General features: G+C 46.8%; 1 protein-coding gene across 1 annotated transcript; it reads right to left on the bottom strand.

The window, feature by feature from the left end:
• Positions 1-501: 501 nt before the first annotated feature.
• On the bottom strand, positions 502-16,447 carry LOC309395771 (CD209 antigen-like; the record flags this gene model as incomplete). The annotated part of the gene is made up of 5 exons (XM_081960304.1): positions 502-778; positions 2,577-2,686; positions 3,657-3,808; positions 4,829-4,915; positions 16,405-16,447. The coding sequence occupies 5 exons, from the start codon at positions 16,445-16,447 to the stop codon at positions 625-627; spliced, it is 546 nt and encodes a 181-aa protein (XP_081816430.1). The 3' UTR covers positions 502-624.
• Positions 16,448-21,561: the final 5,114 nt, after the last annotated feature.

The raw sequence follows: 21,561 nt of genomic DNA, 5'->3' as shown, positions 1-21,561 counted from the left end.
GGGCCAGGGATCCAGGCAATCTGGGGGAAGTGGTGAAATTCAAAAATTTTTTACTATCAGTTCTGTGGGTGTGGCTCGGTGGGCATGGCAGGGGAAGGATACTGCGAAATCTCCCTTCCCACCCCACTCGAGGGCCAGCCGGAGGTGGCATTTGCCAGTTCTCCGAACTGCTCAGAATTTCTGCTACCGGTTCTCCAGAACCTGCTGGATTTCATCCCTGATCTGGGTAGATTATAGAACCCTCAAATGTCATCTTCCATGGAAATCAAATGTTATGCATTTTGGCATCTTTTAATGCTAAGAAGTTGGATCAGAAAGATCGGGTGGTCTCTGGAGAAGGAAGGAAGCCGGCGTTAATCAATCATTTTATTCCATCTCTGGCACCAATCTCTGGCAACAGAACATGTGTTTTTAACTGAAGCCTTTGCGCTCCTGAGGTCTTCTCTGTTGCGCTTCACCAATTCACACAGAAATCTCTTTTGTAGCATGGAAGAAGCCAGTTGGAAAAGCATCAAAGCAGCAGGGATGGCATGGCACTCTTATCTGCAACCTAAGTGGTTTTGTGAAGAAATAATAAAGCTTCGTGGGTTGGTGCTTTTGCGTAGAGATTGGGACAACTGTATCCTAAGATATCCATCGAGGATTTGCCTCTAATCTACAAAAGGCATGTTTGGTTTTGTCACAAGAAATGCTGCTCCAGCACTTCCCTTTGTTGGCACAACCTTTTTCAATTTCAACACACGTGTTCATGGATTTTGGTTCTCCTCGTTTCCAGAAACTACAGAAAATAGAGAAAAACACACAACGGATCAGGCCAGGCTGCCAAACAGCCCTTGCCTCTCTCTGTAAAAGCTGTAAGGAAATTGCCATCAAATCATTTCACATCCATACAATGTTGACATCGTAGGCGCCAGTTACACCCTTAAACCCTGGATGGAATGGACATTAGATGCAGTGGGTAAATAGGGCATGGTACACTGTACACTGACGTACACTGTTGCCATCGCAGGCCATTCAGTCATGTCCAGCTCTCAGCCACTGTATGGGTCAGCATGCCCCTCTGTCTCACACCACCTCTTCAGATCCACCCTGATCATCCTCGGTCCACCATAGGCGCACCCAACATGAACGACGTCGAGCTGGCCATGCCCAGCCCAGCTCCCCAAGGTCAAACACAACCCTGATGTGGCCTTCAATGCAACTGAGTTTGACACCCCTGCTTTATACTAAGGGTCTCCAAACTTGGGAACTTTAAGACTTGTGGACTTCAATTCCCAGAATTCCCCAGCTTGGCTGACTGGGGAATTGTGGGAATTGAAGTCCACAAGTCTTGAAGTTCCCAAGTTTGGAGAACCTTGTTTTATAGTGTCCAGCCAATGGGTACTAAGCCAGTCCCTTCTTTTTCCCCTGATCACTCCCAGGATGATTGGCTTTTCGAGCCAGTCCACTCGCACGACGTGGTCAAAGTGGGACAGGCTTTGTTTGGTAATCTTGGCTTTGAATGATATTTTTGTTGAGCATTTGGTATGACCATATGGTATGGTATGATCATTTCCCACACTTACGACTGTTGCAGCATCCCCATGGTCACATGATCAAGGCTTGTCAACTGGCTTGTATTTATGACTGTTGCATCGTCCCGGGGTCACGTGATCTCCTTTTGTGACCATCTGACAAGTCAATAGGGAAGCCAGATTCACTTAGCGAAGCAATGTCAATGGTGGGACCAAATTTACTTAACAACTGAGTTGCTAACTTGACAACTGCAATGATTCACTTAACAACTGTGGCAAGAAAAGTCATAAAATAGGGGGAAATTCACTTAACAAATGTTTCACCTAACAACATAAATTTTGGGCTCAATTGTGGTCGTAAGTCGAGGACTGCCTGCATATATCTCCACCCTGGGTGATCCAAGTGATGTCACAGAGGTCTTCTCTTGGTGTCTGGAGCCCGGGGGGAGGGGGAGGGGTCTGGGTGGGGAACAGCAGGCTTTGATTCAGTCCTTATAACACTGTCAGGCCTGCAGCCATCTTTTCTTTTGGATCTTTGGCCTGCCACACTTTCTATTATTCTACTATGCATTTTCTATTGTGGGAAAATGGGAAGGGGGGGGATTGTACAGAGTTAGATGATATGTAGCCATAACAAGATTCTTTCTACAAAGTCAAGGTCATCCTTTGTCTCTGCACCTCTGCACCTGACCAGAACTGGATGGGTGGAACTGCCAGAATGGCAGTGGGAGATTGGACCATGGGATGGGCTTATGGGTGTGGGGGGCAAAATCTTGAACTTTCAACTGGGTGGGGAAAATCGGGAAGACTTCAGATTCGGGTTTTCCCAGATGTGCCAACATGGCTCTTTTCGTAAATTGAAACTTTGAGCAATACTTTGCCTTGGATTCTGATTTACTTTTGGATGCTATTTGGAACCCTGACAGACTGTACGTATAATTTCTGGTCTTCAGCCAAATAGAACTTTTTTTTTAAAAAGTACACATTTGGTGCATAACAAATGCAAGCACCCCTCTTTGTGCCTAAGAAATAGTAAGTGTCTTTTTCCAAGAACAGACTTACCTTGTGGTCAAAGTAGAGTTGTCGTAAACCCATATCCAGTTTTTATCCTTCTTCTGAAGGCCAATCCACACCCCAATTCTTGAGAACTTTGTCATAAATTCTGCAAAGTACTGGAGAAAAGACAAAAACTACGGATTTGCCCACTTCGGATACTTAAACCACTCCAAATGCAAAGCTCTTAGCAACTTACAGAGTGTGGTAGGAAGAAGAAGAAGAAGAAAAAGCTCTCCTAAGAGCATGAAAAAAATGGAAAGGAAGCAAGAATCCTTTTATTAAAACTGGGAGCCTAGGATGAGTCATTTTTGAAGTGAAGCGGGCCAGAGAGTTGACAAAAGAATCCTTATTTCGGGATTAAAAGATTAAAGATGAGGATGGGTATGTATTGCACAGAGACCCCCTCTGCCAGGCACTTGCTTTGCTGATATTTTTTGTGATTTGTAATGCTAAATGTGGTGACCACTTTGTGTTTTGGCAAGGCTCCTCTCTGACATTTGGCATGAGTCCCTATGACGTATAATCCATGCCATGCAGGGGGATTCATTGGAGAAAGGAATGTTTGAAAGAGTTAGCAATAAAAAGGAACACAGAGAAGAGCAACAAAGATGATTAGGGGAGACTAAAACATATGAGGAACTGGGCATGTCTAGTTTAATGATGAAAGGCCAGGGGTGACATGACAGCAGTCTTCCAATATCTCAGGGGTTGCCACAATGAAAAGGGGGGGTGTCAATCAGTTTAAATCTGTTAAATCTGTTAAACCTATTCTCCAAAGCACCTGAAGGCAGGAGAAGCAGCAATGGGTGGAAACTAATCAAGGAAAGAAGCAACTTAGAACTAAGGAGAAACTTCCTGACAGTGAGGACAATTAATCAGTGGAACAGCTTGCCACCAGAAGTTGTGAATGCCCCAACACTGGAAGTTTTCAAGAAGAGATTGGACAATCATTTGTCTGAAATCGTATAGAAAACCTCCATGGTCCCTTCCAACTCTGTTATTCGATTTGATTTGATTCGATTATCTCATGACATATTCTCAAAATGTTAAATGACGCTGGAAAAGGCCAGGAAACCTTCGACTTACCTCTGTCTCCAGGTCAGGGATTGGAGCTAAAACGGAGTCCAGGTCTTTGCATTCAAGGATAGCTTCAGGATAGATCATGGTTGATTCAGAAATGTAATAGAGATGGCCTTGGAAACCTTTCCACCCTGATTCTATCTTCTCCTTTATCATTTCTTCCAGCCATGCCAAGGGGGACACCAGAAAGGGGGAGAAAAATGAGAAAAGGGATTTATCAGATGCAGGGGGAGGGTTTCTCCTCATTTTTTGTATTGACATAAATCTAAAGGAATAAACTTGGCAATGTGGCAAAAAGCATTTAGGTTAAAATAATGGAAGGAAGAAATACAGGTAGACGTTGACTTACAACCAGAGGGGGGAGGGGGGAGGGAAAAGGGGGGAGGGAGAAGAAGAGGGGATGGGAGGAGAGAGGGAGAAGAACAGAGTAAAGGGAGAGGGGAAGGAGAGAGGGAAAGTGGGAGGGGAGTGGGGGAGGGGAAGGTAGAGACAGGGGAGAAAGAAAAGGGTGGGGAGGGAATGACAGAGGGAGAAGAAGAGAGGAAGGGGAGAGTGGGAGGGGAGAAGGAGAAGAAGAAGGGGAGGGGCGAGAGGGAGGAGGAGGGAAAGGGGGAGGGGAGAGGGAGAGGCGGAGGGGAGAAAGAAAAGAGTGGGGAGGGAATGACAGAGGGAGAAGAATAGAGGAAGGGGAGAGAGAGGGGAGAGGGAGAAGAAGGGGAAGGGCGAGAGGGAGGAGGAGGGAAGGGGGGAGGGGAGAGGGAGAAGGGAGAAAGAAAAGGGTGGGGAGGGAATGACAGAGGGAGAAGAAGAGAGGGAGGGGAGAGGGGGAGGGGAGAGGGAGAAGAAGAAGGGGAAGGGGGAGAGGGAGGAGAGAGGGAAAGGGGGAGGGGAGAGGCAGAGGGAAGAGAGAAAGGGGAGGGGAGGTAATGAGAGAGGGAGAAGAAGAGAGGAAGGGGAGAGGGAGAAGAAGAGGGGAGAGGGGGAGGGGAGAAAGGGGGAGGGGAGGGAAAAGGAAGGAGAGAGGAAGCTAGATGGGAATAACAATTTACTCAAAGCCTGAACAGATAACAGCAGAAGGGATGCATATCAAACCAAGCCTCTTCCCAGCTTCCCCCTTGGCTCCAGTTGTTCTCCACACAGGAGTAACTTACTCATATAAGTTACTCAGAGTAACTTACCCATGTTTTCTTCTATCGCTTCCATTTCCTTGAGAATCAATTCCAGCTCTTTCACCAACTCAAAGGCTTTGCCCAGTACGGCTGTATCTAAACAATTGGGGGAAAGTTCAGAAGGCATCTCTACCGACCTTCGGTTTTCTACCCCCATCCATTTATATTTATAGTTTGGATTATAAACTATAAAGACCACAACATTTTTAAAGGGAAAAAACCCTCTTCTGTGTTATTACAAACTACTATTTTTTCTAGAACCTTTTACACTAACTACAAGCTGCTATTTTATTATTTTTCTCTCAGTTGAGATCATATTTTTTTCTTTTCAGCTGAGATTTTATTTTTATTTTCATCTTTTATTCATCTGTCATTCTTTAATGCACCTGTAGACTAGACTAGACTAGACTGGACTGGACTGGACTAGAATAGAATAGAATAGAATAGAATAGAATAGAATAGAATAAAGAATCAGGAGTACAGTAGAGTAGAATAGACTAGAATAGAATAAGGAATAGAGAATAGAATTAGAACAAAACAGAACAGAATAGAATTCTTTATTGGCCAAGTGTGATTGGCCACACAAGGAATTTGTCTTTGGTGCAGATGCTCTCAGTGTACATTAAAAATACATTCATCAAGAATCATAAGATACAACACTTAGCGATAGTCATAGGATACTAAATAAGCAATCATACTAGGAAACTAAATAAAACAATATAAATAGTCAAGATACAAGCAACAAGGTTATAGCCATAAGCACTGTTCCCTCTAAGGTGCGCGGCTGTGCAACTGCGCAGGTGGCAAGAAAACACCGCGCAGCAGTTTCCAACTGCCGCACAGTGTTTTCTATTGTCACAGGCGCCGGAGGCTGGGGAGGTCCTTTGCAGACGGCTAGAACTGGCCGCCCGCAAAAGACCTCCCCAGACTTGTTTTGGTGAGCGTGGTGCGACTGACGCTAGTTCAGGAAAGCAAGCCCGGGGAGGTCCTTTGTGGGCGGCCAATCCTAGCTGCTTGCGCCCGGCGCTGCAGCTAAAGTAAAGCCCCTGCCGCTACCGGAATATCTGCTGCCACCTCCTCCTCCTCCTCTAACAGCACTACCACATTTGCTGCCTGACGCTGCGGCAGAGGTGAAGCCGCCAAAGCTCCCGCCGGCGCCCCCGCCCATGGCAGCAGCGCCTCCCCCTCCGTTCAGAGCACCTGAGCTGAGCCCCGCGTTACCCTGCCCCCTCCTCCTGTGCTGTGCTTTTGAGGAGCCATGAGGCCGTGGGAGCCAGTAGGAAGGCGGCGGAGGGGGCGGGAGCAGGGGAAAAAGGCCTCATTGCTTCTCAAAAGCATGGCGGCGGAGGAGAAGGCAGCAGGGGTAACGCGGTGCCCAGCTCAGGTGCTCCGAGTGGAGGGGGGCGCCAGCGGAAGCTTTGGCGGCTTCACTCCAAATATGGTGGTGCTGTTGGAGGAGGAGGAGGTGGTGGTGGCAGCTGTTATTCTGGTGGTGGCAAGGGCTCGTCGGCGGCATCTTCAGCGGCAGCCCTGCCCCCTGTGAAAAAAACCGAAGATGGAGCAGATCCACGCAGATGACGTCGCCGCAACATGACTGGAGGAGGAATTCTGGGAGTTGAAGTCCACAAGTCTTCAAGCTGTCAGGTTTGAAGACCCTGGTTTTTTTTTTCTAAAGGATTAGGGGTGCAAGGGTCTTGTAACTTGACAGCTTTAAGACTTGCATGCTTCAATGCCAGAGTTCCTGAGCCAACATGACTGGAGGAGGAATTCTGGGAGTTGAAGTCCACAAGTCTTAAAGCTGTCAGGTTTGAAGACCCCTGGTTTTTTTTTTTTCCTAAAGGGTTAGGGGTGCAAGGGTCTTGTAACTTGACAGCTTTAAGACTTGCATGCTTCAAATGCCAGAGTTCCTGAGCCAACATGACTGGAGGAGGAATTCTGGGAGTTGAAGTCCACAAGTCTTAAAGCTGTCAGGTTTGAAGACCCCTGGTTTTTTTTTTCCTAAAGGATTAGGGGTGCAAGGGACTTGTAACTTGACAGCTTTAAGACTTGCGTGCTTCAAATGCCAGTTCCTGAGCCAACATTTTGGTTGCTAAGCAGGAGCGTTGTTAAGTGATACTGACATTATATAACACTTTTAATTAAGCCAGTACCTTGAAGAAACATAACTTTGAGTTTCAAATAATACTGATTTCATTGTTGTCTTAAGTGACATCTGTGAAAAAAATTCAGGTGCTCAGGCATAAAAATGTGCCGCTCAAACACTATACTTTTCTGCTCACACTGGAAAAAAATTAGAGGGAACATTGGCCATAGGTGGAGAGAGATAGGTAATAAGAAGGATGAGAATAATAATAGTAGTAGTAATAATAGTAGTAATACAGTCTTAGTAGGTAATATGACAGTGTTGTGGGAATTAGTTGTTTAGCAGAGTGATGGCACGCAGGGACAAATTGTCCTTGTGTCCAGTTGTTTTGGTGTGCAGAGCCCTATAGCTTCGTTTTGAGGGTAGGAGTTGAAACCATTTATGTCCAGGATGTGAGGGGTCTGTAGATATTTTCACAGTCCTCTTTTTGACTTGTGCAGTATCCAGGGCCTCAATGGAAGGCAGGTTGGTAGCCATTGTTTTTTCTCTCCAGAGGTTGTGGATATTCCATCACTGGCTGTTTTTAGGAAGAGATTGAACAGCCATTTGTTTGGAATGATGTAAGGTTTCCTGCTAAAGCAGGGGGTTGGACTAGAAGACCTCTGAGGTCCTTTCCAACTTTGATATTCCTAACCCTAACCCTAATAGATATTCCTAACCCTAACCCTAATCCTAATAGAGATGAAGGAGGCAATTAGGAAACAAAACAATAATAAAACACAAGGACCAGATGGGATTCCTGTGCAGATATATAAAAAAATAATAATCAGGAAACCTTTTGAGAAAATTATGTTAGAAATGTATAATGAAGTACTGGAGAAAGCTAGAATGCCAAATTCATGAACTGAGGCATTTATAACACTAATCCCAAAAGAAGATATGGACAAACAATTGATTAAGAATTATAGGCCTATCTCGCTGCTAAATATTGACTATAAAATATGTACAACAATTATGGCGGAAAGACTCAAAAAATATTAAATAAAATTATTCATTTGGACCAAAATGGATTTTTATCCAAAAGACAATTAAGAAATAATACAAGAATTATAATGAACGTACTACAGTACTTTGAAGCACATCCAGAAAAACAATTAGCATTAATATTGGTAGATACACAGAAAGCTTTTGATAATTTAAATTGGCAATTTTTAATTACACAATTAACCACTATGAAATTTGGAGACAAAATTATTAAAATGATCAAGGAAATATATTCAAACCAACTTTGATATTCTGTTATTCCATCAAAGGGGCTTTGTTAGATTTATATTAATATAGTCAACTGATATTGCTTGAAAGCGAAATAATGATAAAGTTCTGGAAAACAAAACAAAAAAGCTAGAGTACGGATAGCCGCGATTCACCACTCACCATTCATTTGGTCGTTAGTAAGATTTTCAGTGGTCAAAAACGATCGAATGGTCTCCATGGATTGAATCGTTTGAACGATTTTATTTAAATAAACAAAATCTAATGCAGAAAAGGGGGAGAGAGGGAACAGTTGAGGAAGTTGCGTTTCCCAACTACCCACCCCACCTCAAGGCCTGCAAGTCTCCACCGTGCATTTGGCTCTCCAACTTGTCTGGAACAAGCGGAATACAGCTGAAGAAGGAGCTGAAGATGCTTCTTGGATGAGAAGTGAAACATCTTCAAAGAAAAACCAGAAAGTCCAGTTGCCTCTTGAAAACACACTTTTGGGGCAACCTTGACCTGCGTGGCTGAGAATCTCCATGGGCTTCAAGCAGAATACAGGACATGTGCAAAAATCCAATGCCTGACCCCTTCATCCTCAAACAGAAATCCAAGGTCAGAAAGGAAGACTTTTAGGTCTCTGCATTGGCTAATTTGGCAGCTGTTGCACACGGCTGGCTCATACTTAAGTGATTGTCCACAGGGACTCCAAGATCCTTTCACAGTTACTGCTATTCTTTGTCTATTGTATGCATTTGGTTTTTCCTGCCTAAATGTCGAAGCTTACCGTATTTTTCGGAGTATAAGAAGCACCTTTCCCCCCCAAAAAGAGGGTGAAAATCTGGGTGCGTCTTATACACTGAATACAGCATTTTTGGCTTCCTGAAACCCCGCCCCCTTCACATAAATGGACATGCAGAGGCCCCTGGGGGCTGGAGAGGTCAAAAACAAACAAAAATGGGCTGTTTTTCGCTTGCTTTTGCCCCCCCCCCCCAGCCCCGAGGAGCACTTTGCAGGCCTCTCAAACTCTCTGCATGCCCCATTTTTCACAAAAAAATGAGACGTGCAGAGGGTTTGGGAGGTCTGCAGAGTGCAAAAACGTTTTTTTAAATTTACCTCTTCAAAATCTTGGTGCGTCTTATATTCTGAAAAATACAGTACTTTTCTCATCATTAAATTTTGTTGAGAAGCTCACCGTGACTACCAAGGTTTCTAACTGTTAGAATCAGCAGTGGGTTTCACTATTTTTTACCACTAGTTCGCCCCGCATGCGCGTGGTTGCTTTGTGAGTGCGCATCTTCCGCGCATGCGCCCGGCCTTCCACGTATGCGGTTGGCTCATCCGTCTGCCTTCCGTGCATGTGCCCAGCCTCAGAAACGTGGCTAAATAGGACGGCATAGCGCCGGGATGGGGGGGGGGACAGGCCACTATCTCCCCTACCGGTTTGCCTGAACCCGTCTGAACCGGCTGAATCCATCTCTGGTTAAAATCTATACTTGTTTGAGCCTAAAGGGTTGGAAATTCATAGACCTCTATAGTCAAAAGAAAAAAGAGTAAGAAACGAAAGTCCTTTAGAAACCGTTCCATGAGATTAGCATAGCTTGTGCAGCATTTCTAAACACCGAAGGGATTGTTTGGAGCAACTATGAAGGGCCATTCACATGAGCAGAACACATGAAATGCTTCATTCCACCACAGGAATTAAATCAGTAATGAGTCATCATTCATGCTCAACGCAGGCTAGACAATGTCTGGAATGGTCTTCTAGGGCAGTGACCGCGAACCTTTTTCACCTCGGGTGCCAAAAGCACCCACCCCCACCTGCATAATTTAATGGCCCCCATGCCATGCCCCCTGTGCATGCATGTGTGACCTCCCCCCCCCCCCGCTGCCCCATGCATGCACGCATAGCTTTTTTGGAGCCTGGGGACGGTGAAAACGTCCTCTCCTGCCCCCCGGAGGCCCTCTGGAGGCTGGAAACAGCCTGTTTTCCAACTTCCGGTGGCCCAGTAGGTCCGTGTTTTTGCCCTCCCCGGGCTCCAGAGGCTTTCTAGGAGCATGGGAAGGGCGAAAAATGGCCAAACCGGAAGTTCGGGGACGATCTTCCAGGCTGCCTCTTGGGTCGTTTTTCTCCCTCCAGAGGCTTCTGGAGGCTTCCCAGAGGGCGAAAAACAGCCCAATGCACAAATCGGAAGTCCATTCCTGTTTGTGCCTTGGGTGTTTTTTTGCCCTCCAGAGGCTTCAGGGAAGCCTCCAGAGGGTGAAAAATGGCCAAAAAACAAGGTCGAAAATCAGCTGGTGCGTGCACTGGAGCTGACAGGGCAACGCCTTGCGTGCCCCCAGAAATGGCTCCAGGTGCCACCTGTGACACATGTGCCATAGGTTCACCATCACGGGTCTAAGGTCCCCTGTTGGAACAGGGGGTTGGCCTAGAAGACCACCAATGTCCCTTCTAAAGTTATTTTTCGTGCCGCAGCGTTGAACTTACAGAGAGTGCACAAGATGGCAGAAGCAGCGAACATGACTGCGGAAGACCAGAGAATAATGGTTGTTTTGGTATCAAAAGTTGATTTCCCTAGAAGCACAAGAAGGAAAGAGTATTTTGTTTATCCCTCAGGGAAACACACAAAACAGCAACCCCGCCAGCATCTCAGTCAGTGGGCCCCCACCCCGCCCCAGGGACATTTCACAAAGCCGTAAAGAATTGGTTTTACAACAAAAACAAAAGCATCATAAATGTGGCTATGTGACCACTGCAAACGGCCATAAAACGGCTGGTTGCTGAGGACCTGAAATATAGTCGCTTGACTATCAGGTATCAGAACTTTAGAAGGGAGTCCTAAGTAGCTTGTGGGTAATTTGTTGTAACTTCAAAGGACCCATCATACGTTGAGAACTACTGTATTTTTCGGAGTATAAGATGCACCAAGGTTTTGAAGAGGCAATTTTTTAAAAAATGGCCTGTTTTTTGCGAAAACAGGCCCGCTTCCCCCCCCCCCCCAAAAGGCATGAATAGCCTTTAGGAGGCTTGCAGAGTGCTCCTGGGGGGTAGGGGTGGGGCCAAAAATGAACAAAACATGGCCTGTTCTTTGCTCATTTCTGCCCTCCCCAGCCCCCAAGAGCTCTTTGAAAGCCTCCTAAAGGCTATGCACAGCCATTTTGGTGATGGGGACGGGGTTTCAGGTGGCAAAAAATGCTGTATTCAGTGTATAAGATGCACCCAGATTTTCAGCCTCTTTTTTGAGGGAGAAAGGTGCGTCTTATACTCCGAAAAATACGCTACTTGTAATCATTTTCTTTATACCCTTGAAATTTGCACGACTCGTCCCTGTCACAGTGAGCAGACAACTTTCTTTTAAAAAAGGAAGCAGCTCCACCTCATGGCCGCCACTCTAATCCCAATTGGACGCCTCTGTTTCACTTTGACCAAGGATTAAGGGAGGGGTCTTCTTTCCAGTGAAGGGACAGTTGGGGGATTCAAAGCAGCACAGCAACTTCTTGGCTTCCAATAAAGCAAAGTATTTGCAGCCCAGGAGTCCTTGTTGCTCTGAGTGCTAAGTTATTTTCTTGCAGACATTTCATGAGCCAAACAGATAACCGCATCGTTTGTTTGTTTGTTTTTTAAAGCATGAATAGGATAATAGCTGTAAGTATACACAAGATTATGAATACATGAAACGGATAGGAATAAATGGGATTGTTAGGACACCTCCTTCCTCCGCAGCTGCTCTCCGTCAGTGTTGATAGGAGGGGGGAAGATCCAGCCCTCGCCCACTGCTTTGCAGGGTTCTGCAGGACTCAGGACTCTGTCCCTCCTGTTCAACATTTATGTGAAGTCGCTGGATGAGGTCATCCATCACCATGGACTGAAGTATCATCAAAATGCCGATGGTACTCAGCTGTATGTCTCAACCCATGGTGAGTTAAGTGATACCATGTCCTCCTTCTCGCAGTGCCTGGGGGCTGTTAGGGGCCAGATGGGGAGCAACGGGTTGAAACTAAACCTTGGCAAGACCGAGTGGCTCTTTGGGGTTTGGGGTTCGTTGGCCCAGGGAGAATTGCCATCTTTAGTCTTGGATGGGGTGGCACTACCCAAAACAGACCCTGTGCATAATCTGGGGGTTCTCCTGGACTCACAACTCCTGCTCGAAGAGCAGGTGGCAGTCCATGGAGGAGGGAGGGCCTTTGCGCAACTGCAGGTTGTGTGCTGGTTATACCCTTTCCTGGACCAGCAATCCCTACTCACAGTCACTCATGTAATCATCACTTCCCATATTGCAACGTGCTCTACGCAGGGCTGCCCGTCAAGGTCGCCCGGAAGGTCCTGTTGGTGCAAACTGCAGCGGCCCGCATGGTTTTGTGCAGACCTCGGTATGCACATGTTTCGCCTCTCCTGTGGGAGCTGCATTGGCTGTTGATTTGCTTCCGGGTGCAATTCAAGGTGCTGGTTGTCACCTTTAAAGCCCTTCATAGTTTGAGACCAGGTTATTTGAGGGACTGTCTCTTGCCGGTCACATCTACCTGACCCATCAGAGCGGGGAGGCGGGGATGTGGGCCCCATCCCCAAGGGATATACACCTGGTGGGACCCAGAAGAAGGGCCTTCTCTGTGGTGGCTCCCTCTCTCTGGAACATCTGGGGAACCCAGAGAGGGATGGACCCATTAAATGGCTCATGTGATCTGCTGCTGCTGGGGTAGGTGGTGATTTTATTTTATTATATATGATTCTCTCTTTTATTACTTTTAATATTTTTATATGATCTTTTTAGATTCTTGTAAGCCTCCTTGAATTGCCATGTGCAAACAGGCGGCAATATAAATCTCCTAAATAAGATAAAAACTGACCTACAGCATGGATTTTGGGATGCATACGGTGCTTACCTGGTAGTGCCTCTTTTGCTGGAACTGGACCTAGAGAAAGACAGAAAGCCAACTGACCTCCAACATGCCAAATGGGATCGGCCCCAGCCTAATGCATCACCCAAGAATCCTATCCCCAAAAGCCCAAACTCCCCCTAAAGCAGTGGTGGGTTGCAGGCGGTACGCCTCGGTACAGGTGTACCGGAGCCTGCCCGGAGCACCGGATACCATTCCGGTATGATGCTCCGGAGGGTCCACCTCCTTACCGGTCTTTTAAGTCTTTGGCACTTCTGCGCCTGCGCACAGCATGTGCAGCGCCTGTGCAACGCTCCTCTGAGCAGCTGGAGCGTCTTAGAGGCTCACTGATGCATATGCGCCCATGTGGATGCCGCCAGGCCCATTCCAACTGTACCGGTTGGAACGAGATCTGGAACCCCCCCCCCCATTGCCCTAAAGATTCATCAAGCAGGCGGCCTTAATGAGGAAGCTTGTTTTTACTGGCTGTGATGCTGCAGGGATTGCATTCCAGTCGAGGAGGAGGAGGAGGAGGAGGAGGAGGAGGAGGAGGAGGAGGAGGAGGAGGAGGAGGAGGAGGACTGTGGGATGCTTGGAGCTCCCTGACCTACAGCGTGGATTTTGGGATGCCTCCTTACCTGCTGCCTCTGCCCCTGGAGCTGGTTCTAGAGAAAGAGAGAAAACCAACTGACCTCCAACATGTCAAATGGGATCGGCCCCAGACAAAAGCCCAATCTCCCCCTAAAGATTCATCAAGCAGGCGGCCTTAATGAGGAAGCTTTTACTGGGTGAGAAGCTGCAGGAATTGTATTTCCTTCCATTCGAGGAGGAGGAAGAGGAGGAGGAGGAGGACTGTGGGATCCATGGAGCACCCTAAACCTGGTTGTTTTCTTGCAGACGTTTCATTACCCAATTAGGTAACATCATCAGTGCTAGAGGGAGTGGGGCTTGCAAAGTGCAGGAGAGGAGGAGGGGGGAGCTGGAGGAGGAGGAGGAGGAAAACTGTTGGAACCTTGGCTTGCTTATTTTCTTGCAGACATTTCATTACCCAACTAGGTAACATCATCAGTGCTAGAGGGAGTGGGGCTTGCAAAGTGCAGGAGAGGAGGAGGGGGGAGCTGGAGGAGGAGGAGGAGGAAAACTGCTGGAACCTTGGCTTGCTTGTTTTCTTGCAGACATTTCATTACCCAACTAGGTAACATCATCAGTGCTAGAGGGAGTGGGGCTTGCAAAGTGCAGGAGAGGAGGAGGGGGGAGCTGGAGGAGGAGGAGGAGGAAAACTGTTGGAACCTTGGCTTGCTTGTTTTCTTGCAGACATTTCATTACCCAACTAGGTAACATCATCAGTGCTAGAGGGAGTGGGGCTTGCAGGAGAGGAGGAGGAGGGGAGCTGGGAGAGGAGGAGGAGGAAGAAGACAGCTATTGGAACCTTGGGCTTGGATGACCTACGTAGTGGCTGGCTTTCTTGCAGGCATTTCATGACCCAGCTAGGTAACATCCTCAGTGCTAGAAGGGAGGGGGGTTGCAGAGAGGAGGAGGAGGAGGAGGAGGAGGAGGAAGAGGAGGACTGTGGGGTCCTTGGAGCTCCCTGAACTTGGTGGTTTTCTTGCAGACGTCTCATGGCCCAACTAGGTAACATCCTCAGTGCTAGAAGGGAGGGGGATTTGCAGAGAGGAGGAGGAGGAATCTTAAGCACTATTAGTTGCCTTTTGCAGATAAGTAATTCAGTGGTGGGTTCCTACCGGTCTGGACCGTTAGTGGTTTGGCAGCCGGGGTCGCTGGAACCAGCAGGGACCCAGGCCTGCTCCGCCCCCGAACTGGTTCTCTGGGAGGTGCCTTTGGTGCCGCCATCTTGTTTTTCGCTTCTACGCATGCGCAGAACAATTTTTATTGCACTGCGCAGGCATGCAGAGCGTGCATCAAGCGCATGGCGTGCACACGACCGAACCGGCAGTAGTTCCTGCCGGAACTCATCCCTGAAGTAATTGAGCTTAAACATGCTGGGAAAAGCCCAGGCCCAGTTGTTGTTTTTAAATGAAAATAACATTTACAAAATAATAATGAATTAATTAAAAAGAACACAAAAAGCAAAGTCAAAGGAGAGACTTGATGGGCCACCAGGTCTTTTTCTGGCGTCACTTTTCTATATTTTTTGAAGAACAGGTTGCCCCCCCCCCACCCGGAAACCTGACCTACAGCATGGATTTTGGGATGCCTCCTTACCTGCTACCTCTGCCCCTGGAGCTGGTTCTAGAGAAAGAGAGAAAACCAACTGACCTCCAACATGTCAAATGCTATCGGCCCCAGCCTAATGCATCACCCAAGAATCCTATCCCCAAAAGCCCAATCTCCCCCTAAAGATTCAAGCAGGCGGCCTTAATGAGGAAGCTTGTTTTTACTGGCTGTGATGCTGAGGGAATTGCATTCCAGCCGAGGAGGAGGAGGAGGACTGTGGGATCCGTGGAGCTCCCTGAACTTGGTTGTTTTCTTGCAGACGTCTCATGGCCCAATTAGGTAACATCATCAGTGCTGACGAGAATATTTGCAGTTCAGGGTTGAACTGTGTCCGAGATCCTTGGCGCTCTCTGAGCTCCATAGTTTTCTTGCAGACATTTCATTACCCAACTAGGTAACATCATCAGTGCTAGATGGGAGTGGGGCTTGCAAAGTGCAGGAGAGGAGCGGGGAGCTGGAGGAGGAGGAGGAGGACAACTGTTGGAACCTTGGCTTGCTTGTTTTCTTGCAGACATTTCATGACCCAGCTACGTAACAGCATCAGTGCTAGCAGGGAGCAGGTTTGTTCTGAATTTATATTCTACAGTCGTGGTTCTCAACCTTTTCTTCACCACAGACTCACTTTAAATACCTTTCGTGGCCACAGACCACGGCAACAGACTGCCCCCCCCAAGACATAACTCAAGATTTAAATCATAACATTTCTTCAAGTCGTTGTGTACACCCTGCGTTGTGTACATCACGGAAGCCCGGAGATCTGCTGACCACAGATTGAGAACCAATACTTCAGAGGATTTCCCTGTCAGTTTTGACAGCAAGCCACTAGTATATACATTGAGAGCAAACCTCACTCCATACTAGCCCTGATGATGTTACATAGTTGGGTAATGCAACGTTTGCAAAGAAATAACCAAGCTCAGGGAGCTCCAAGCGCCTTTCAATTTTCCAGACTGGCAGGAACCTCTGCATATGTTCAGAGAGAGGACATTAAAGCAGAGTAATACTCTGAGGCACATTAGCCTCACTTTGACCTTCACTGAAGACTGAAAACCCAGGATATTGTTTCTCCTTTCCTTTCCTCTCACCCCACCCTCTTTATTCTTCCTCCATGCAACAACAACATCGGGCAACGACACACCTTTGGTTTCAAAATCTTCATCCGATTCCTCACTGTCGTCCATTGTACCATTTTATTTCCTCTGCACAAAGACAAGACATTGGAAAACACTGAAGTGCACCAAAGGTTACATTCTCATGCCTTTCTTTTCTGAATTTATAAGGTTGTCAAACCTGCAAGCCATCTTTTCTTTTGGACTTGGGGGCCTGCCACACTTTCTACTATTCATTTTCTACTATGGAAAAATGGGAGGGGGGGATTATATGGAGTTGGATGATATGTAGCCATAATAACATTCTTCTTCGAAACTCAAGGTCATCCATTGTCTCTGCCCCTGGCCGGAACTGGATGGGAGGAATCTGTCTTTGTGGCAGTGGAAGATTGGATCATGTGATGGACTTGTGGGTGTAGGGGCAGGATCTTGAGCTTCCACCTGGGTGGGAAAACTGGGAAACTTTCAGATTCGGGTTTTCCCAGATATGCCAACATGGCCCTATTAATAAATTGGAATTTTGAGGAATCCTTTGCCTCCGACTCTGATTTACTTTTGGATGCTATTTGGATCCCTTCATTGCATCCCGGACTTGAACAGAAGCAGAAATTATTTACTGGCTCCAAAAGTTGAGATTGATCCTGAAGAAATCATGTCCTGCAGAAGTCCTAAAGGTGCTTTTTCCAAAAGGCAACTGGACTTTCTTGGGGTGTTTTTTTTTCTTTTGTTGAAAATATTTCACTTTTTATCCAAGAAGCTTCTTCCGTTCTAATCTCCCTGGAGGAGTAGCAAAAGGCTTTCAAAGATTGTCCAGTTGCCTTTTGGAAAAAAAAAAAACTATCTTTGGGCCAACCATGAACTGGATGATTGAGAATCTCCATTAAACATCTGTCGTACAGAAGTACACTTTGCCAGCAGCTCTATATTACTCAGGACTCATCTGGTTTCTGACAGCTGTTTTTCACAGCCATTCTGCTTTTGATAGTCAGAAAAAGTCCTCCCATTGATCCCGACTTCTCCTGTAACTCCTGCCTGGCAAATTCTCAAAGAGATCAAGGAAAAGGCATAGCAGGGTGGGCTACCAATTCTCTGCCCCCCATGGAGATGATCCCTCTGAGAAGAGAAATGACGGTGAAAGTCTTCTAGTGCCAGAACATGGATGGCATAACAAGAGAAGGAAATCTCTTCTGGAGATGTTTCCAGCAGTTCTCTGCTAGACTACTAGACACGTATTCAAGAAATTGCATGGCTGGAGATTTCCGGTTGAGGAACAGTGAATTAGCATGTCTCGTATCGAGTGGAGACGATGGCCAACAAGCAGACTGGTCCCCAAAATCTTCATTAGACATAGAGAGGATGGGAGACTACCCACTTGGAGGCTGAAACGTATGAATGGTTGCAGGAATTGGGTATGTCTAGAAGGCAGGAAAAGAAGTAATTGATTGAAACGAACAGACAGAACCAGCCTAGAACTAAGGGGAAACTTCCTGAAGTGGGAACAATAAGCCAGTGGAATGGCTTCCCTCCAGAAGTTGTGGCCGTTTCATCACTGGAGCTTTTAAAAAGAGACTGGACAGCCATATTGTCAGAAGGATACAGGGATTGCTGCTTGAGCAGGGGGTGGGACTAGAAGACCTCCAAGATCCCTTCCAACTCTGTTATTCTGTTAAGTAGGTGTTAATTGCTTCACCTTCCTGCTGCAGCCTCCCTCTGACAGGTGCCACCCACCTCCCCTTTGATGCCAAACCTTCCAGAACCTTCCCACTCAGCATTCGAGTAATTGGCTGCCTAACATTCTCTCTCTCAGGATTCCACACAGGAAAAAACTTTAGTGCAATCATTCCTTCTGGTCTGGGTTTTTTTTTAAAAAAAAACACACCTCTACTTCATGGCAGGTTTCCATTTTTAATCATGCTTCTGTAAGGTTTTTGAATTCAGCTCAGAATCTGGTAATTCCCATGAAACTCGGAACAACGAGGCTACTGATAATCAGTTTTTATTTTCTGCAAAAAGCAAAGAGGCTTGAAGGCGTTTTTGTCTCCCACCTTAACAGAGCAGGCAGAGAGAGAGAAGAAACAGCCTCACCGTCGTGAAAAAAACCTTTTTGTCAAACTTTATAGTCTTACAGCACTTGCAGAGATCGTCACAGTGTTAGAAACATTATTTCATGTTACGCAAGCATCATGGTTTTTCTCAGCGCACTGAAAACGATGGACCTTAGAAGAGGAAAGAAATACATTTTCTGGCATCTAAGACAGAGCTTTGTTAGGGAATGCTGAGCACACATTTCGAGTTACAAGCAAGGTTACTTTGCAGAATCCACTTGTTACTTTTCAGAAGTAGTTACTTTACTAGGCTAAGCGTAGCAATTTGCCTAGAAATTTTATCTATGAAGTTGGCACGTTAGGTTACAATGGAGCTTCTCTCAACAGCAATTTAACAAAAGCTGAATTAGGTTACACTCTGTGTATGCTCTAATCCTTTCACTTCCATAGAAATCAAGAAGTAAGGGGCGCTAAAGCTTCTAAATTCAGCAGACAGCAGCTGATAGGAGGGACGATGTGTGTGTGAAGTGATAGAGGAGAGAGAAAGAGAGGCGGGGGGAGAGGGAGGGCAGGAGTGGAAGAGCCCTGCGAGGCCAGCAGCAGCTGGGCAGAGGCGTGGCGGGAAGGTGATCCTGATGCACCACGCAGCCTTCTGCGTAATCACAGCTGCAGTCTGAGCAAGACCAAAGCTCCAGTGTCCCATCAGCAACAGGGCCAGCAGGCAGGGAGGGCGTAGGGCGGGTGTGCTGAGAGCTTGTCCTGTTGTGGCCACAAACAACTAGATGTTGGGACAGAGGGCAGGGCCAGTGGCAGCAGCACTCCCACTCCCATCGGCCCCCACACTCGCTGCCTCCTGCAGGTGGAAAAAAGATCCCTGAAAATAAGGGCTAGTCCTTATGTTGGAGCCCAAAACAAAATAAGACCAGGTCTTATTTTAGGGGAAACTCGGTAGCTGTGAGGACTGGTAATGTGAATGGTTCCTCTGTTGTCGTTCCTGGGACCTGTGGGAGCCACTCTCCCAGCTTGGGAGTCCCAGCCCTGAGTGCTCCTCTTTGGCCTTGACTTTCCCCATCCTCTCAAATTCCTCCTTCAGGGCCTGCTTCCTCTGCAGCTTCCCATCCTTCTCCTTCCTGATGGGCCATCACAGTCTATCAGCACCACTGTCTTCTGGTCCTTGTCTACCACCACGATGCCTGCTTGATTGGACAGTAGCTGCCTGGCTCTCTGGATCTGGAAGACGCGCAGGACTTTAGTCCTCTTATTCTCTATATGACCTGTGGGATTTCCCATCTGGGCTTGGTAGGGTCCACCTGTACACCATGCAATGCTCCTGTAGACAATGGCAGCTACTTGGTTCTTCTGCTCCCTGTGTGCTGTTCCTGGCTGCTCCCACCATGGGTTGGACTGTCTCTGCGGCCTATGTGGATAATCTACCCCTTGGGTCCTGTCCAGTGTGGAAGGCCCCCCTGCTGCTATGGATCTGGCGCTTAGTGCCTGTTCTTCTGCTTGCTATGACCAGTGCCTCAGGGCTGTCTTTGAGTCCAGCCCTTTCCAGACACTGGGAGGATTTCTGCCACTTCAGCTGTTGATGATACACCCCTTGCCTTGCCATGGGCTTCCCCTGTTTGATCTTCCTCCCAGGCATCCTCCCAGCAGCTCATTTTCTCACTGGTTATTCCTGGATGCTCTGGGTTTCATCCAGGACACTGGCTTTGACAACTTTGCCCTAGATCTCGTAACTTTGGACTTAAATTGGACTATTCTTCTGCGCACTGCTGTTAAATAGCAGACCATTCAGGCAGCATCTGTCAGAGACTCTATTCTGGTTTCCATTTTTTTGCTATCTCTTGACTTTGATGAAATTATGAACTAGCAACAAGAAACAAGAACAGAGAGAAGCTGGATTGTTGAGCTCAAATGCAGCCTAAAGATTATTTCCACATACACTATCTCAAAAAAGTTCTGGTATGTGTGAGGGTGTGTCTGTGGCTCACCTCTGTAGGTATCATACTGGAGACTTTAGTAGTTGGAGATGCCTGTTTATTTTGTGATTGCTATAGAATTCCAATGAAGTTTGGTTCTAAAAGTCATCTTTCTTCTCCTTTTTCTTCACATTTAATCCTGTTCCAGTTAACATGGTTGATGAAATTTAGGAGTTTTCAAACTCTATAGTCTCCTTACAAACCCATCTTCTAAGTTCTTGGCAACTGGCATCAATCCACTTCAGATCACTTCCTGAAGGTTTTATGGCAGCGCAATCTTTCTCTGCTTCTCCATCATTGACGGATCCATTGGGATTGTCATTGGCCCAGTATCTAAGAAGAGAGAGAGGGATGGTTGGGGTCATAACTGCCATCATAACGCTTGAGCTTCTCATTTGCTAACTGCCAGCCCACCATGAACTATGAGGGGAGGGGGCCGGGAGGGAGATGGGAAAGCTAACAACTCATCGTAGTTTCCAGAGACACCATCTCAAGGTCAAAGGGCTGGGAATGGAAGAGACAGTTCCCAAAACGATTTATTCAAATATAATTAAACAATAAGAAACCATCAGGTGAATTAAACAATAAGAAACCATCAGGGGGAAGTGGATAGGAAAAGTTAACAGGGAAGGTCTGGCGTGCGAACTTCAGCTCTCGCTTTGCTATACTGTAATCCACTTGGCCTTTAGTAAAGTAAACCTTTCACACCAAATAGAGTCGAGAGTCATTCTTACTTAAGGAACCAAGTTGGGCCAGGACTGACAGTTGGATTTCTACATGCAGCAAAAGGAGTACAAATTTGTTTAAAGGAACGATAAGAGAGTGGAGGTGGAGATAAGAAGGTGCGAAGAATGTCCGAGGGACTTGCCGCTCTTCTCCCCACTGCTGCCCCCTGTTGTTCACTTTCCAAGGCAAATTAGTCAATGAAGGTTGGTAGAATCCCTGGAGATGCAAGATCAAGCCAATATGTCCTGCTTTGGCCAGAATTTGGAGACCTCGCTTGAAAAAGAGAAGAGGACCAATTGCATAAGGCTGAGGCCAAAAGCTTTGCCCCATTCTGAAGCATAGATGGCATTGGAGCAAGAATTGGCACAAATGAACTGGGTCCACACAACATTAGGCAGGGTTGGGTTGTTCATGGTTCAATCTGTTGGAAATC

The sequence above is a fragment of the Natrix helvetica genome, assembly GCF_964273705.1.
Source record: "Natrix helvetica genome assembly, chromosome: 7".
Classification (NCBI taxonomy): Eukaryota; Metazoa; Chordata; class Lepidosauria; order Squamata; family Natricidae; genus Natrix; species Natrix helvetica.
The sequence above is the reverse complement of the archived record's forward strand: the minus strand, read 5'-3'. Positions and strand labels throughout refer to the sequence as shown.